The sequence below is a fragment of the Pogona vitticeps genome, chromosome 3 (assembly GCF_051106095.1).
Source record: "Pogona vitticeps strain Pit_001003342236 chromosome 3, PviZW2.1, whole genome shotgun sequence".
NCBI lineage: Eukaryota > Metazoa > Chordata > Lepidosauria > Squamata > Agamidae > Pogona > Pogona vitticeps.
This window is the reverse complement of record NC_135785.1, coordinates 172,359,606-172,378,674: the sequence shown is the minus strand read 5'-3', so window position 1 is coordinate 172,378,674 and position 19,069 is coordinate 172,359,606. Positions and strand designations below refer to the sequence as shown.

The following is a 19,069-nucleotide window of genomic DNA, read 5'->3' as shown; positions in this document are numbered from 1 at the left end:
GAAGCCTTTTAACCTTTCTCTGGCATCTCCACCTTTTCAGTTGGGTTGGGGTCAGTATGACCTTCGGGGTTTTAGCATGCTCTGTTGGCAGGACCTCCCAGCAATTCTCAGTAGGGTCCACAGCCGCCTTGGGTTCTTTTGAGGAGAAAGGCAGGGTAAAAATATTTTAAATAACTAAATAGATAGGATCAGATCCATTGGATATGAACCAAAGCACTTGGCCCTGGTAGGGGAGCTCAAGGTTCAGTTGGGAGACGTTTATCACTGTGAGAGAGTCCAGCAAAGCAGATGTAGACCAATGGACTATCAGCCCCACTTGCCCACTGAGACTCATCACTCCTTGGCCCCACTTTTCTCTTTTTCTGCCTAAGCTGAACTCTCTGTCTCTATCTCAGTCCTTCCTATGTGATTGCTTGAACCATGCAGAAAAAGGAAGAGGCGCAGGTGCACACAGGCACACAGGCACACAGGCACACACACACACACACACACAGTTTCAAGCACCTTCCTCTTCACCTCTTGCCTTAAGAGGGAAGATGAACTATATACAGAGAGCACGCATGCAGGAAAGCTGTCACACACACTCTTTGGCAAAGCCTCTCTCTGGGGGCAAGACTTCTTTATTTCCCCCAGCTTCTCTCTGTCAGCAAGATCTTTCTTTCTTTCTTTCTTTCTTTCTTTCTTTCTTTCTTTCTTTCTTTCTTTCTTTCTTTTTGAAAAAGCTAACAAGATGAGGAAATTGAGGAAGGAAAGCCTCACTACAGCTTGGTGAGGCGATTCCTTTTAACCATGCTACGAAAAACAGCACAACCTCCCACCTGCTATGGTGCTGTGTTTAGTGTGCAGGCCTGGCACTTTAGAGATCCAGGTTCAAGTTTCCACCAAACACTGAAACTCACTTTAGCATGTTCTTCTCTTTCTTAACTTAGCCTATTTGGCAGGGCCATTGTGAAGGTGAGGTGAGGGCTTGTCTGCACATGACATTAGGAGTGGGCCAGAGTGGACTCAACACGGTCCATGCATCCAAATGTCATGTGGACCTCAAACAATCCTATTTGATTTGCAGCAGCCTGATGTCAAATTGCTAATATCATGAAGAGGTTTGAAAAGAGAGCCACTTCACAATACTGGCAAATAAATAACTTCTGCAGCTCTGTGGAGGAATTGAGGAAGTGAACAAAAAAAAAATAAGTGTGTATTAGGGCACTGAATATTCACTGCATCACTTTAAAGACCTGAAAGAGAAATGGAAAGCAAATGTGTATTAAGGCAGCACAGCACAGCTTGTTGTCAATTTGCCTTCCATGCTTTCCATTTCATTGTTTAGGTCTTTAAAGTGATGCAGTGCACATTTGCTGCCCTTTAAAAATACCCCCCTTCCTTGGGACCTTCCAGTAACTGCAGCCTTACTTACAGCTATTGACAAAACTGAAAAAAATCCTAAAGATTGGGGGACTGTGATTATAACCCCTATATACAAAAAAGGTAATAAAGATCTAACCTCTAACTACAGGCCTATAAACTAACTTAATGTGATTAAGTGTCAGACAGTATATGTAATGAAACCTATCGAGATGCCTGCAACGTTTCGAGTATTGTTGGACAGAAAAATTGCTAAGAACTGAAAATTAATAAATAACAAATAATATTATTGTACTTGCACAGCTGTCAACTATATGTACTGAGTGAGAAACGGGATTTAATTTGATCTGATTTTTTTTTTCTGTTAGTAAGACTGAGAATAACGTAGCGTCCTACTTTATGTACCGCTCGAGAGGCAAAAAAGAGAGGGGGGCGCTGCCTGCCGCGTCCCTTCCCACAACCCCATCACTCCACTCCACGCGCTTGCTACTCCCGTCTCCGACCACAGGGAGGACTATGCCCGGATCGGGCCAAATAAGGGCAGTTTAGGAAGGGAGCAGGCGTGCTCGCCACGGTTTTTTTTTTTTAACTTCCTGGAAGCTGCTTGCACTCAAAACCCGCCGGCCTTCTTTACAGCCCAGTCGGGGGGGGGCTTGGTGATCTTCAGCTTCGAGAAAGGGCAGGCGAAAAGAACTGCGCCCCAAAAATGCAGGTGAGCAGCTATGGGTGGATCCTTTAATAAAAGAGGGGGGGTGGCGCGAATACACGCCGTCCGCCCCAGGGAGGGAAGCCTCGCTGTAGGGCCCTCGGAGAAGGGATCGCGGGGGGGTCGCAGAAGCGGGGACCGAGATGGAGGGAGTTTTGGCACCGGCGGGGGCGCTTCAACCCCGGAAGACCATCTTGGTTTTCTTCCTTGATCCTGGATGTCCGTCCTCCTCCGGCCTGGGAAGGTGCCGGTGCTGGGTTTGAGCATGCGCCTTCCTCTTTCCCTTTCTCCGGCGGCGGTGTGTTGGTGTAACGGGGACTGGCCTGTCGGGCCTGGATTCGTGTCGGGGGGGGGGGGGGGCGTCACGGTCTCTCTCCCTTCGGGGTGGGGCATAAGGATCGGACGGCTTTCCCTCTGCTCTGAGCAAGCCTTCCTGTGCCCAGGAGAATAAAAAGGAAAACAGCCCACGTTGTTGCTCTTAATGTTTATGACCTGAAGTGAAGCGGAGAGGAGCCCATGCCTTCCGCTGGGGCGTAGAGCGCGCGGTGCTCATACGCCGGTTTTGCTCAGCCCCGGGAGGAATCGGGGCCAAGCGCTGGGCAAAATCGCCCTGGGACATTGCGTGCATCTGGGACACCTACGGGGGGCACCATTGGCATAGACCAGGGTGGCACAGAATGGTGCCTTCCAGCGCCCCCTGTGTATTACAGGTCAGCTCCCGGTAGTATACCAGGCAAAATCCAAAGAAGCAAAACGGAACAAAACAAATACATGTGGCACCTTAAAGACTGATGTACTGCATTTTAGTGTGAGGTTTTTGTGGACAAGTCCACTTTGTCAGAAATAAGGGGGGAAATGAAATAACAATTACATAAGGAAAACATACTAAATATTCATTGGCTCCTAGAGTCTTGGGTATTTGGTTAGATCTCACACATGCTGTGATTTATGGCCTATGTTTGGTGTTAGGTTGTAAACAGTTCTCCAGGGGACAGAAAAGAAATGGCAGGCCTCAGAAACGGGTTGGGAAGCTTTTGGTCATCCAGATGTGTGGCCTGTGAGTCCCATAAGCGCCACCCAGTGTGGCCAATATTAAAAGAGCGTGGGAGTTCTAGGCTAAAACATCTGGTGCCACTGCCCCCCCCCTTTCTGGGTATATGAAGGATACAGATTCTACTTTAAATCATAGGGGGACAAATTGTGTGCCAGCAGCCTGCATGTAGTCCTCAAGGCTGCTTTTGAAGGCCCCTGTGGTCCCCAGACATTTTGAAATAAATCTCATCCCCCCCGAAAAAAAAATTACAGGGGGTAGCCTTAAATGTATGTTTAGAGCTTTAAATGGTGTTGTGTGCTTGAATGACTCGCCTCTAGAAGGTCCTCTGTCATTAACAGCCCTGCTCAGTTCTTGCAAACTCAAGGCTATGGTTGCCTTTATTGGCCAAAATCCTGTTGCTTCCTGTAGTAAATTGCATTAAAAGCAGCCCACTCAGTCATTGGGGATCTGGCGAGCCAAGCCCTCTGTAAGTTCCATTTATTCAGTTGGACCTACTCTAAGTGCATCTTACTAATCCCCTTCACGGATTGCTGCCTTGTAGTAGCAAAGAGGCTTATGTAACTCAGAGAAGCTATGGGCTATGCCGTGCAGGGCCACCCAAGACGGACAGGTCATAGTGGAGAGTTCCAACTAAACGCAATCCACCTGGAGCAGGAACTGGCAAGCCACTCCAGTATCTTTGCCAAGAAAACCCCATGAACAGAAACAAAAGGCTAAAAGATATGATGCCAGAAGATGGGCCCCTCAGGCCAGAAGGCGTCCAACATGCTAATGAAGTGGTTGGGCCAAAGCCAAAAGGACGCTCAGCTGCGGATGGGCCTGGAAGTGAAAGGAAAGTCCGATGCTGCAAAGAAAAAGAACCTGGAATGTAAGATCTTGGTAAGCTGGAAGTGGTCAAACAGGAGATGGCAAGAATAAACATTGACATCCTGGGCATCAGTGAACTAAAATGGACAGGAATGGGCGAATTCAATTCACATGATTATCATATCTACTATTGTGGGCAAGAATCCCGTAGAAGGAATGGAGTAAACCTCATAGTCAACAAAAGAGTGGGAAAAGCTGTAATGGGATATAATCTCAAAAATGATAGAATGATCTCAATATGAATCCAAGGCAGGCCATTCAACATCACAGTAATCAAAGTTTATACACCAATCACCAATGCTGAAGAGGCTGAAATTGACCAATTCTATGAAGACTTACAACATCTTCTAGAACTGACACCAAAGAAAGATATTCTTCTCATAATAGGGGACTGGAATTCTAAAGTAGGGAGTCAAGAGAGAAAAGGAAAAACAGGTACGTTTGGCCTTGGAGTTCAAAATGAAGCAGGGCAAAGGCTAAACGAGTTTTGTCAAGAGAACAAGCTGATCATCACAAACACCCTTTTCCAAAAACACAAGAGGCGACTCTGCACATGGACATCACCAGATGGGCAATACCGAAATCAGATTATGTTCTCTGCAGCCAAAGATGGAGAAGCTCTTCATTCTTCTTAGGCATCCTTCAGTCTCGAGAGACAATGGTAACGTGCTCTGTATCAAGGACTTGGAACAGCATTTAGTGTGGCTGAAGAGGCCAATTCAAGAGTGACAATCCCTTCCACACTGAAGACAAATACAATCTGTACCCTGTCCAGCTCCCTGACTTTGCTGCTTCCGGGACTATACAGCTCTATATTGTCAGCAAAAACAAGACCTGGAGCTGATTGTGGCTCTGATCATCAGCTTCTTATAGTAAAATTCAAACTTAAACTGAAGAAAGTAGGAAAAACCGCTGGGTTAGTCAGGTATAATCTAAACCCAATCCCTTATGAATACACAGTGGAAGTGAAGAAGAGATTTAAGGAACTCAATTTTGTGGACAAAATGCCTGAAGAACTCCCATAGGAAGTTGAACTTAGGTCAAAAAAGGGCAGAAAGGAGGGAGGGGGGAGGGAACACCTTCTAAACAGAACACATTAAAACCAAGCACCCTTTAAACAAAACCAAGCATCTTTTAGCTTTAAAAAAGGGCAGGAAAGGAGGGAGGGAACACCTTTTAAACAAAACGCCTTTAAAAACAAGCACCTTTTAAACAAAACCAAGCACCTTTTAGCTTAAAAAAGGACAGAAGAACACCTTTTAAACAGAACACCTTTAAAAAAGTCACAGAATCCAGCAAGCATTATTGTAGCACAGAACTCCTCATCACAGAAAGAGAGCATAGAGGGAGAGAGAGATAATGGGTGTGGGGGGAGAGCTTTGAGTCTACAGTAGACTCCATTTTAAAACTTCATTTTAAACTCCATTTTAAAGCCTGCCTGTCTGCATCAACAACCAGCAACCATTATTACAGCAAACAGATCCCCAAAGGAAAAAAAAGACTTTGAAGCCACATTTGAAACACACATTTTAAAACAAAAGAAAGGTCAGTACACAAACTCTAGGAGCCACAGAATCCAGCAAGCATTATTCCACCACAGAACTCCTCATCACAAAAAGATAGTCTACACTGCATTTTACAGTCTGCCTGCATCAACAACAACCATCAACCATTATTACAGCAAACAGATCACCAAAATAAAATAAAATACTTTGAAGCCACATTTAAAACCCACACATTTTAAAACAACAAAGAGGTCACAGTACACAAACCCTAGAAGCCACAGAATGCAAAAATAAATAAATAAATTTTACATTTTAAAATAAGTCTAATTTTCACATTTAATTTTAATTTAATATTACAGTCTACTTTTTACATTTTAAATCCACACTGCAGGACCCATCAGAGCACAGAAACATAACCCCCCACCAAGCCCTGCCCCCCAACAAGCTGCAAAAAACCCTATACAGTACAGTAAATACTGTACAGTGTATGTACTCACCCAGAACAATGTCTCTGTTTAAAAAAACTCAACATCCAACAATAAATTTTTTTCAAAAGCCAAAAAAACACACCAGTCCATACAGTATAGTACCAGGCAGTCTGAAGACTCTCTCCCTATCCACTGTCTAACCACTGGGGCAAGCGAGGTAGCAGACAAGTAGCCTCTTCACTGGCCAACAGTCAACTAAAAGTTTAAATTTCGCGCTTGCCCCACCTCCCCCACAGTTTTTTTTCTCGTAACTTGAAGCTCTGGCCGCAAGTCGAAGCAATATTTTGTGGCCAGAGCTTTTCGTATCTTGAAATTTTCACAATTAGGGATGTTTGTAAGCTGAGGCACCACTGTAGCGTGATTGCTGACCTTGAGCCAGACATCCTGGAGAGTGAAGTCAAGTAGGCCTTAGAAAGCATGGCTAACAACAAGGCCAGTGGTGGTGATGGGATTCCAGTTGAACTTTTTAAAATCTTAAAAGATCATGCTGTTCAGGTGCTACACTCAATATGCCAGCAAGTTAGGAAAACACAGCAGTGGCCAGAGGATTGGAAAAGATCAGTCTACATCCCAATCCCAAAGAAGGGCAGTGTCAAAGAATGCTCCAACTACCGTACAATTACACTCATTTCACACGCTAGCAAGGTTATGCTCAAAATCCTACAAGGTAGGCTTCAGCAGTATGTGGACTGAGAACTCGCAGAAGTACAAACTGGATTTCGAAGGGGCAGAGGAACTAGAGACCAAATTGCTAATTTGGTCTCTAGTTCCAAAGCCAGAGAGTTCCAGAAAAACACCTAATTCTGCTTCATTGACTACACAAAAGCCTTTGACTGTGTGGACCACAGCAAACTATGGCAAGTCCTTAAAGAAATGGGAGTGCCCGACCACCTTATCTATCTCCTGAGAAATCTCTGTGTGGGACAGGAAGCAACAGTTAGAACTGGATATGGAACAACTGATTGGTTCAAAATTTGGAAAGGGGTACGACAAGGCTGTATATTATCTCCCTGCTTATTTAACTTCTATGCAGAATACATCATGCGAAAAGCTGGACTGGATGAATCCCAAGCTGGAATTAAGATTGCTGGAAGAAATATCAACAACCTCAGAGATGCTGCTGATAGCACTCTGATGGCAGAAAGTGAGGAGGAATTAAAAACCTCTTAATGAGGGTGAAAGAGGAGAGTGCCAAAAATGGTCTGAAGCGCAACATCAAAAAAACTAAGATCATGGCCACTGGTCCCATCACCTCCTGGCAAATAGAAGGGGAAGATATGGAGGCAGTGACAGATTTTACTTTCTTGGGCTCCATAATCACTGCAGATGGTGACAGCAGCCACAAATTTAAAAGACACCTGCTTCTTGGGAGGAAAGCAATGACAAACCTAGACAGCATCTTAAAAAGCAGAGACATCACCTTGCCAACAAAGGTCCGCATAGTCAAAGCTATGGTTTTTCCAGTAGTGATGTATGGAGGTGAAAGCTGGACCATAAAGAAAGCTAACCGCCAAAAGAATTGATGCTTTTGAATTGTGGTGCTGGAGGAGACTCTTGAGAGTCCCCTGGACTGCAAGGTGAACAAACCTATCCATTTTGAAGGAAATCAACCCTGAGTGCTCACTGGAAGGAGAGATCCTGAAGCTGAGGCTCGAATACTTTGGCCATCTCATGAGAAGACAAGAGTCCCTGGGAAAGACCCTGATGTTGGGAAAGTGTGAAGGCAAGAGGAGAAGGGGATGACAGAGGATGAGATGGTTGGACAGTGTCACCGAAGCTACCAACATGAATTTGACCAAACTCCGGGAGGCAGTGGAAGACAGGAGGGCCTGGCGTGCTCTGGTCCATGGGGTCACAAAGAGCCGGACACGACTTAATGACTAAACAACAACAGCATAGCTAAGTCACAGAGTTGCATCATTTGAATCAAAATTACTTCTGGAGGAATTGACTCACCAGATCCCCATTGATTCGACTAGCTAACTCTAGTGCACTTTACTATCCTAAGCAAAAGGATTTGGGCCACTGAGTCACTCCATCCCGTGTTTGGTCATCCTGTTTTCCTGCTGCCTTCCACTTTTTCTAATAGTATTGTTTCTTCCAGTGAGTTTGTCTTCTCATGATGTGCCCAAAGTATGAAAGCCTCAGTCTAAATGGTAAAGTTATGTTGTTTTAAGACCCACCTTCTGCTCTTGAGACCTGTCTGAGTTTTAAAACTGGCATCAGTCCTGCTTTTTTTCTTTCTTGAGGATGTTCCAGCAGGCCTTCCCTCCAGCTAATTCTTAATGTTTTCCTTGTCCTTCTCTACCGTGACTCACTTTGTTTGCTATCCATCTTGCTAATGTGTCTACTGTATAATAATCCTTTTTAAATTTATTCATGTATGTTATGTTGTAAGCCGCCTAGAGTGGTCATAACTGAACAGATAGGCAGGATATTAATTAATTAATTAATTAATTAATTAATTAATTAATTAATTAATTAATTAATTAATTAATTAATTAACAAACAACTGGAACAACAGTGGCGTCATTGCATCACTGTATATTTTAGGGTACTACTAAAAAAGAATGGAAACTCTTCAGAATAAAAGTGGGTAGTGATCTGCTGTTTTTAGCAACTTCTATATTCATAAGGTTACAGTGTTTCCTTTTTTAGCCAATTTTTCTTTGGTCTTGTATGCATTGTTATGTAAGCAGCTTTTTGAGTTTATCAACAGAACAGTGAAGTGGAAATGAGTACTGTTTACTTAGAAATAAATTCCACTGGTTTCAGTGATATTCACTAGGTATGTCCAGAGCCGTAGCCTTGCCTATGCTGTATAGGCTGAGTACCTTAAAAAAAAATAAAATCCTGTTTACCTTCCAGGTAACTTTCTCTTCCTACCTTAGCATCGTCAAATCTAAAGTTTTTCTGTGCTGTAGGTTACCCACTGATAAGGGTTGCAGATATATTTTAAATATTATATCGGGCATGTGAGGGGGAATTAAGAAAAACATTTAGCAATGTAGGGTCAACCAGACCAGATGGGTGGGATATAAATCAAATAAATAAATAAATAATATAAATAGGGGGCTGTATAGTTGTGTGATGCCTGTACTCTGTGGGAAGCAAAGGTTCCTGGCAATCCAGCATACCAGAGAGCAGGGAACAATATTTAGTTGGTTCGTGCCCCAGAAGTTTCTTGTTGTTGTTTTTAACAGAGATAATTGTGCAGGCGCCGGGTCTTGATAAGGGTTAGGGTAGAGGCCTTAATGGTGGTTGTAAATTTGGAATCCAGTCATGTTTCTCTCCTAACTTCCTGTGCTGTAGGATCCCAATGCAGACACGGAATGGAATGACATTCTACGCAAAAAAGGCATCCTTCCCCCAAAAGAGGAGCTGAAGGCGCAAGAGCAGGCTGAAGAGGAAAGGCAGCTCCAGCTTCTCCAGCAACAGTCAGTGGGTGAGCAGTCCAGCTCAAGAGGGCTCCTCGAATCCACTTTGCAGGGTCATTTGCTCCTCCATAATCCACAGAGGTCTGTGGCCGTGCAGACAAAGGCCTGGTTAGCACCAGTGGGGCTTGTGTACCCATTGCATGTTGATGCTGTCCTTGTGTGTGGGTAGAGCCAGAGTGGGTATCACAGACAGGGTGCTGGACAAGGGTTCGGGAGATTGGGGTTCGAATCCTCAACTCAGGCATGCAAACCCATTGCTGGTAGCAGCGGTAAAACCTTATCCTGAACACCTTGGATACTTTGAGAACTCTGTTAGTAACAATGAAAGTGGCAAGTAAAAAAAAAAAAAGCAAAGCGTGCTGCTTATATACCGCCCCATAGTGCTTCAAGCACTCTCTGGGCGGTTTACAATTTAATTATGCAGGCTACACATTGCCCCCCCCCCCAGCAAGCTGGGTACTCATTTTACCGACCTCGGAAGGATAGAAGGCTGAGTCAACCTTGAGCCGGCTACCTGGGATTTGAACCCCAGGTCGTGAGCACAGTTTTGGCTGCAGTACAGCGGTTTAACCACTGTGCCACTGTGGCCGAACAGCAGCGACTACAACAGATTTCTTGTTGAGAGGATCATGGTAATGGTAGGAATGCCCCCCCCTGCAGTTTGTGAAGAATATCAGTAGCAATTCTGAATGTTGTATTTGAGAAGCAAAACATGCCCAGTTTTTATGGGTAGCGGTTAGTCTTTGATAAATTTCCTAGAAGAATTCTTCCCCTGTATGGCAAGGATAGGAAAGCTGTGGCTGTTGGGATGTTGTTGGACTGGACTTTCCATCATCTTTCCCCAGTGGCTGTCCTGCTTAGGTCTGGGATTTGTAGTCCAGCAACACGTGGAAGGCCAAACATTTTTCTCCCCTATCATTGGTGGGCAGCTGAAGGACTGGGGTTTAATTCTTAGGATCTAGAGTTGTTAGATGGGTTAGACCTAGGGCCAGAGTTCTAGTTCAGGGTGTAAGGGGAAGTGGTATGCCTTTGTAAAATATAATTTCTATTTTCACTCCAGCAGATGTGCTCAAAGGTTTCTAAGGGAAGACAGACACATTTTTCTGCTGGCTCTGTCTTGTGCTCGTTGGAAGAAATAGGATCTGCGGCATATTCACACATGCTGAGCACAACTCTCAGGGCAGTCGGGCAACAGCTTGAGGCAGCATCCGGGGGGGGCACATCAGTGGTAACCCACTGGCTTCTTTCTGTGCTCCCTGGTGATCCCATCCTGCTGGAGAACAGAGTGGCGTCTCCCATGCAACTTCTCCTGGGCTGTGAAATCAGCTTGGTGCCTCCGATGTGGTGGGGCGCCCATCTTTTACAACATGTTATGTTGTAAGCTGCCTAGAGTGTTCGTGACGAACAGATAGGTGGGGTATAAATGGAATAAATAAATAAATCTCCAACCTTGAATTAAGATTTGCCCATCAATCCAACCAGTGTATAAATGGATTGGATCCTTTGCCTCAAGTGGCAAAATACCTCAGCCTGGCCTTTTAGGCTGGCTTCTGCCATAAAAGTTCATGCAGAGTTTTAAAATGTATCTCACACATCTTCGTAACAGTAATAGAGTGATCTCAAATGACATGGCCTTCTGTGAATAGGAGCATTTCCATTTCCATCATTTTGCTGTTCTTTGTAAGTTTGCTGATGGGGCCTGGAGTGAGGGCCTGGCAGTGCCATTAGCAAAGAAGCCGTTTCTTTTAAGAAGAGATGTCTTTGACCCTGTGGGATACTCTTTGGTCTGTGAAAAACCTTTATTGAATAAAGTGTATCCCTTGGTGCGGGCTGTAATTGCCTTCCATATTGCACGTCATTTAGAAAAGAAACAGATGATGACTACCTAAAATAATGTCCATCTCCATAAGAGCTGCAGTCTTGTAACAAAAGAATGCTTGTGGGTGACATTTAGGTGAGCAGAGTTAACGAGCCCATGTGGTGCATAATTGTGACTCTTGTGTAAGCTTTAAGTTAGTACTTAAGACTAAACCCCATTTCTTTTGCAATGACTACATTTGCCTCACATCTTGGAGTCAGTATATGCACCTAGTAGAAGCAGGTTCACATGGGAGAGCTGCAAGCAATACATTTTTAGCAAACGTGCGTCTCCATTTCATACTTCGTGTTTAGCTTTGTAAATACAAACGTATACAAGGCAGATCCCCTTGTTGTCTTTAACCGTAAAACTACACGGCCAAGGTAGCTGATTTGGGAATTAAGTCATTTGTGCACAGAAGGGGTTGTTTGTAAGTCTCCCTTGTTGTCGGAACTTGACCGAGTTAAATATAATAATAATAATAATAATAATAATAATAATAATAATAATAATAATAATAATAATAATAATAATAATAATAATAATAATAATAATAATAATAATAATAATAATAATAATAATAATAATTAATAATAATGTCCCATCAGGTCAGTTCTGACTTATGGTGACGCTTTTCACCATTTTCCAGGTAGAGAGTACTCAGAAGTGGTTGATCATTGCCTTCTTTTAGAGGCATCCTGGGACTGAGCCGCTTGCCCAAGGCCACCCAGGCTTCACAGGAGGGAGAGTAGGGAATCAAACTCCCCGTCTCTAGCTCTGCAACCAGATGCCTCAACCACGAAGCCCTAGTTAAGAGTCCCCGAAAGGTTAGGTTTTCTCCATACTAATCCGGCGCCTCTCTATATTTTTTCGCACATCAGTCAAAACCTACGAAGACATGACCCTGGAGGAACTTGAAGAAAATGAAGATGAATTCAGTGAGGAAGATGAGCGTGCCATGGAAATGTACAGGTGAGAGTGCGGTATAGATTCTGTAGATAAAAGTATTTGCTGCCATTAGGGGGTGGGCTCCCCAAGTGACTGGAAGGTGGGAAGCAGGAAGTTGTCGGTGAAATCCAGGAAAAAAAAATAGCTTTGGCTCTTCCCCTCTTGTAGGTTTCACTGAAATAGTATTTAAGGGAGCACTCACAAAAATGTAAAGGGAAACGATGGAGAAAAGTAACTTCCCACCCCACAGCTTCCAGAATTCCCTTAAGCATCACAGTCACACAGTCCTCACATAGTTGTAACCAAAAATGTCCACCCTAACTGGAGTGAAAGTTGAGGCACTTACATGGGGCTTTGGGTTTTTGAGGGTAAAAAAAAAGAGAGAAAAATTCAGGTACCCACTTTCCACATATAGCTTCCTTTGGGAGGTCTTCACAGAAAATAACGGTGTAGAAAACATTTTATATAACTTGTTGTAACTATGATTGGAGACTGTCAGTGTGGTTTGTCTCTTCTTCTTTTTTTTGTTCTGAGTCACCACGTTTCCATTTTCAACTCAGATGACCCAGTCATCAGCCCTCCCTGCTTTCCATGTTGTTTAGCAAGGGGAAGAGCTACTGCAGCTTAATAAGTAAGAGATTGCATTGTGTGTGTGTGTGGGGGGGAATGGTTCAAATCTTACCTTTAGCATAACCTGCATAGGTATCTTTGGGCAACTCGTTATCTTGCAGTCTCTGACGTCATCTTTGATATTAGGATAAAAATGTTGCCTTCTTTGGCAGATATCTTAAAGATTAGTCAGCTTTTGAACACACTGTAGTCTCAAATCCATGTTTATAGTTTTCCTTCTCTTCCATCTTCCTTATGATGCAGGCAGCAAAGACTAGCTGAATGGAAAGCATCTCAAGCCAAAAAGAAATTTGGGCATGTTTTAGAGATCTCAGGGCAGGATTATGTCCAAGAAATTACCAAAGCCAGCAAGGATATATGGGTGATACTGCATCTTTATAAACAAGGGTACGTAAACTTTTAAAAGCTATTGCTGTCAGTCTTCCTTTTTTTGGGGGGGGGGGGGTAACAATTTTGGTCTTAAAAATTCCTTGACATGGCAGGATTGCATTTTGGTAAGAAGCCCCCCCTCCCCCCTCCCTCTCTCTCTCTCTCTCCCTCTCTCTGTCTCTCTCTCTCTCTGTCTCTGTTTCTGGGGTTTATGGGAATTAAAATCAAACACATCCTGATTTCCCCAATCCTGATTTAAAGCAAATTATTTTTCTTTGCGTAGGAGCCTTGCTTGCAATTTGAGAACTTGGCATTGAAGCTTCCTGTACAAAGGAGATGAGTTTTAAACTAGGAGGCCTTCCTCTATGCCTTGTCTAGTTGGAGCTCTGAAAGGTCACTAGGCAGTTACCATTGATAATCTGTATGAATTTGTCCAGCCCAGTCATAAAGTTAACCAAGATGGTAGGTGTCATCACACATTGTGGTAACATCATGATTGTAACTATATAGGTATCAGAAGCATTTAATTTAACTAATAAATTAATCTAGTTTAAGAAGGCCTACTGTTAATCTGCCAGCGAGGCTGATATCATCAGAGCATATTACTCATTCTAGCAGTGTTTTACTTCTTGCCAAGTGTATCCCTTTTGCAGAGACAGGTGGAAGGCTCAGCTCTTGAATTCTTCTCTTTCCCCTTCCGCAGCATTCCACTCTGTGCCCTGATCAACCAACACTTAAATGGGCTTGCAAAGAAGTTTCCAGATGTCAAGTTCGTCAAAGCCATTTCCACCACCTGCATACCCAACTACCCTGACAGAAACCTCCCCACAATCTTCATCTACCTTGAAGGAGACATCAAGGCCCAGTACATTGGCCCACTGGTGTTTGGAGGAATGAACCTGACCTGCGATGGTAGGTTGTGGTCTTTTAGTTGGAGCTGCTTGGGAGGGAACCTGGGGCCGTCATACATAAAATGCCACTTATGTGCTCAATTGCTGTGCTCTTTCCCCTCCCCTCATCAGAACCCCTGGTGCGATGACCTTTTCCTGTGCAGGTATAATCATGTAGTAAATATAGAGAGCCTGTGTCTTGTAGCATATAGAAGGTCAGACTAGGATGTAGGAGATCTGAGTTCAAATCCTTGCTCAGACATGGAAACTCCTTAGGGGGGCAGTATGTGTTATTGGTAAATGACTCCTTAAACATAGAACATACCTGAAAAACTCTGAGGGTCACTGTAAGTCAGAAGAGACTGGATAGTACAGAACACAATAACATGAAAAGTGTAAAATATTAAATAGATTTAAGTGGAAGATGATTGGAGCTCAAAGAGTGCCCCAACTCTCTGTTCCCTTTCCTCCTTCTCATTTTATTATTCAGGTATTTGTCTGTTGGTTAGCACTATTTTGAATGGGTTTTTTATGTAAGGTGTGCCACTGCCTGTAGTAGCGGAACATTTTCTGGTGTCTCCATTGCACAGTCAATTTTGTGAAAGACCCCCTGGAAACTGGGGAAAAACACTTGAAGCAGGATACTGGTTTCTGTAATGGAAAGTACTGACTATCCGTCCTGCAGGTTGAGATTGTGTTTGTGCTGCAGGCCTCTGGTTCAAGAGTGGGCCGCATGTGTGGCCTTTGAGCCCCTTCCCTTTCTCTCGCTCACCTCACAAGCCTTTCACTACTGCTGAGCTGACTGTGGCAGCTACAAGCCACGCTGCTGAATTTACAGTGTGAAGTCCAGCTGTATGTAAAGAGGGGGAGAACCCTGTCTGTTAGGCTGTGCTCTGACATCTCCCCAGACCTCATGATGCAGGACACTCTGGCACCCTCTTTTACCACAGAGCTGTCACTGAATTTCAGCAGCAGTTCCAGTGGCAGTGGCCGCTTTGGCCGAGGAAGCTCCCAACATGTTGTGAGATGTCCAGTATATATATATATACACACACACCCTTTCTGCTTCATGTTTTGCTTGGAGATGTCATTGGTATGTAAAAGGCATCATCCCCTTATCATGAGCTGATCTCAACAAATAAGGAAGTAAGGGTGGATGCAGGAGAAACTGAAAAACAAGTAGGAATCAATCTTTAGTCTTAATAAAATATTCAGCAATGCGATCTTGGGGAGAAACATACTATGACAGTGTAGACTCCCCAAATAATTAGGTGCATAGCCACAGTCAGATTGTAGTCACATAAGCCAATGGTGTAGTCCTGTGCCTTTTTATTTAGACCTTAAGTCCCAGCGAGTGTAACGGAACTGAAATCACATGTGTACAGAATTGTAACCAACGGGCTCCTTCATAGGTTGCATTTCCAATGCAGAGATTTGTCTGCATATTAGAAAACCTGCGTAGATGACATGAAGTCTTTTCTAGGCTGGATGGAAGACCACCAACGTTCACTCTAATTTTCAGTCTGGTTGGGAGGAATGCTGGGCACAGGGGGGGAGTTTGGAGACCACCTAATATGTTTAATTTGATTTTTTTTCAACTTTTTCCCCTTCTGTAAGCCACAATCTGTAGATTTTTATCTTTCAGTCTTGAGAACACATTAACTTTCCTGAGTCAAAATGTCAGCATCACATTAATTTCCCTTCTTTTCTTCCCTTTGCTCATATATGAGAGTGACTGTTTAGATCAGTGGTTCTTAACCTTTGTTACTCAGGTTTTTTGAACTGCAACTCCCAGAAACCCCAGCCAGCAGAGCTGATGGTGAAGTCCAAAAACATCTGAGTAACAAAGGTTAAGAACCAGTGGTTTACATCAGTGGTTCTTAACCTTTGTTACTCGGATGCTTTTGAACTGCAACTCCCAGAAACCACAGTCAGGACAGCTGGTGGTGAAGGCTTCTGGGAGTTGCAGTCCAAAACTCCTGAGTAACCCAAGGTTAAGAACCAGTGGTTTAGATCACCAGGAAAGATAACTGTGAGACATCTGATTAACTTGTCAGTGTTTTTGGCTATCTTCCACTTCTGGTTGAGCCCCTGTAATAAAAGCCAGCTGCTTTAGGGAAGTGTTTCTGTATTTCCAATAAAGAAATAAGGAATATTGGGGAGTACACTTTAAAACAAACAAACTGAACATGAAACTCAAAAAAACCTAACAGTTGTAATCCCAGTCACCTTCTCCAGCTTTGGTGCAAATAATCAACAACATGGTGCTGCTTTCATCCTTCTAACTTTGTAATCCACCACAGTATATTTTTCCCTCTCTTGTATTTAGAATTGGAATGGAAGATTTCTGAATCAGGAGCCATCAAGACAGACCTGGAGGAGAACCCCAGGAAGCAAATCCAGGATCATCTGATGACTTCAGTCCGCTGTTCTGTTCCGAGCAGGAGAGACGAAAGCGACTCAGAAGAGGACTGAGGACTCAGTTTCATGCCTGATTAAACTCAGAAGTTTACTTTTGAATCAGTGCAAGAGGACTCATTTTGACATAAGGGTGCTTGGGTTGCAGCCTAATAAATACCATTGTTGGTATGTTTTTTTTCCTAAAATATTACATTAGGGTTATATAATTTTGGACTTTATTTAGAATCTCTCCCTGATTGCCACTGGGGCCACTGTTTGTGGACCTTCCCTATTGAGGAATTAATGCTACCCGCAGTGTGACCCATGGTGCTAGCTGGTTCCCTTGGTGATAACACCCTTGCCTCTGCACCACAGTCCTTTTTACCCCTGTGGTGTTGTATCATTTTAAAGGATTGCTGCTGTCAGAAAATGGTCCTGATGCAAGGCTAAATTGTCAAGCAGGTACTGATTTTTCCAAAGATTTGTCTAAACCTGCTTAAATTCTTTATGGGCTAGATCCAGATGTGGTAGTTTCCATTTGCCACCAAGGATGCTGAATTCTGTTGAGATATTTGTACATACGTTTAGTAATCCTAAAAGCTCAAGAGATTATTGATTAACTGGAGGAAATGCAATGTTTTTACTTTCATCTTGAAAGACTACCTGTGGGTATTTTTAAGCACTAACAACTCCTCCATCCCATGTTCTTGAATCACACTTAACATGCTCCCCTCCACCCACCCCAAACAAAGCTGTATAACCAAGCTTTAAGAGGTCACTTTCACTGTGAAAGTTGGAGTAACAATATGCAATAAACTGAAAACATTTCTCAACATTCTGGTTGCTTTCAGAGAAGTAGCGTGTTCAAGTATGTCAGGCAAAACTAAACAAAGAGATAAAAACATTGTGGCACTTAAGAGACTGCATTTTAATATCAACTTAGTACTTTAGTAAGTTGCTATTAGAGTAGGCCTTTGTGAATCAATGGAACCTGTGGAGGAGCTGACTCCCAAGTCTCCACTGATTCAGTAGGCCTGTTTTAGTACGACTTACTGCACGAAGCCACAGGATTTCAGCCACTGCTTCTTTGTGACATCTGTATCCCACCTTTCCTCTGAGGACCTCAAACTGAAAATTATCCTCTTCAACATCTATATAAAGTACTTTAGAGTGGAAGACAGTGACTGGCCCAAGATCATCTAGTGGGGATATGGGTCTCCCAAATCCTAGTCCAAGACTCTTTAACACAGGAGTAGGGAATATGTGGGTATCCAGATGTTGGACTCCCATGATCTCGTATGACTAGGACTCAGAAATTGCAGGAAAAAAACAACTGGAGGGCCACACCTTCACTCTCCTCTGTTCAAGCTGGTGTAACACAGTTCCCCCTGATATGTTAGGTTTCTATGTGCAGGCAGGTTAATTTTGTGGGTGGGAGATTCCTGAGGAAATAATTGAACGTGCAATCCACTGTTGATTTAATTTATGCCGCATTAAGATAGATGATAGAAATTCATCATGAGTTGCAGTGATTTTTCAGGAATATTTTTTTTTAATCTCCTTCTCCCCCAGGATCCCGTGAGATCCTTTTAATTGTGGGGAAGCTGTTGTGGGTCATGGGGCAGGGGGAGACTCAGTTTCCAAAAATTGCTGCCAACTGAGTGATTGTACTAGCAGCCAAATCTGTTTCCCCCAATGGCTTCCCCATGGGATCCCTATGATGAAAGGGATCCCGTGGGAGCCTCTGGACCTTTTAGAGAGAATCAGAGATGTTTTATATGTGAGAAACTGCCCTGTGTGTCATAAATTAAAGCAACAAAATTTCCATGTGAAACTGCCCAGACTTTTGAGCATGGATTTACACTTGATGTTTTGAGGTTGCATATGAAAAGTTCCCTATTTTAAATGCTGAAATACAGGTACATTGGCATGTTATCATATGAGGGCACAAACTGAAGCATCTGAATTCATCTACAGTGAATGCCATCACTTCTGTGCTTATTAAAACATAAATTCAACAAATGTGTACTGTTCGTGGATTAGAGTCATACTTATGCAATTTAAACTGGCTGGATAGCTCAGTGGTTTAGGTATCTGGATGTGGAACCAGAGGTTGGGAGTTCAGTTCCCCTCTGTGCCTCCTGTGTGGCCTTGGACAAGCTCCACAGGCCCAGGGCACCTCCAAAAGAAAGGAATGGTAAACTACTACTGTGTATTCTATACCTGGAAAACCCTGAGCAGTCACCATAAGTCAGAATCCGATTTGACAACACACTATTACAGTAGTGCCTCGCAAGACGATTGCGTCGCGGGGTGAAAAACCCACAAGACGATTGGTTTTCGTGATCCCTATGGTGCTTCACAAGACGATTTTTTCTATGACCATGCTTTGAAAGACTTTTTTTCTTCAAGACCGATTCTTCACAAGACAAATAAATTTCAAGACGATTTTTTCACAAGACGACGATTTTCGCAGAACAAATTAAAATCGTCTTGCGAGGCACCATTATTATTTTATGCCATTTGAACTTAGGCATCAGCATTGCTAAAGTATT

At 43.3% G+C, this 19,069-nt stretch overlaps 2 protein-coding genes across 5 annotated transcripts in view; one reads left to right on the top strand and one right to left on the bottom strand.

Annotated features, from left to right (window-relative positions):
- Nucleotides 1-19,069, bottom strand: part of LOC110085445 (histone H2A) — a 113,165-nt gene that overhangs the window by 2,275 nt on the left and 91,821 nt on the right. The window lies entirely within an intron of this gene.
- PDCL3 (phosducin like 3) lies at nucleotides 1,833-18,536 on the top strand. Its single transcript, XM_072994489.2, has 6 exons — nucleotides 1,833-2,074; nucleotides 9,295-9,427; nucleotides 12,159-12,249; nucleotides 13,099-13,242; nucleotides 13,928-14,136; nucleotides 16,444-18,536. The coding sequence occupies exons 1-6, from the start codon at nucleotides 2,069-2,071 to the stop codon at nucleotides 16,587-16,589; spliced, it is 729 nt and encodes a 242-aa protein (XP_072850590.2). The 5' UTR covers nucleotides 1,833-2,068; the 3' UTR covers nucleotides 16,590-18,536.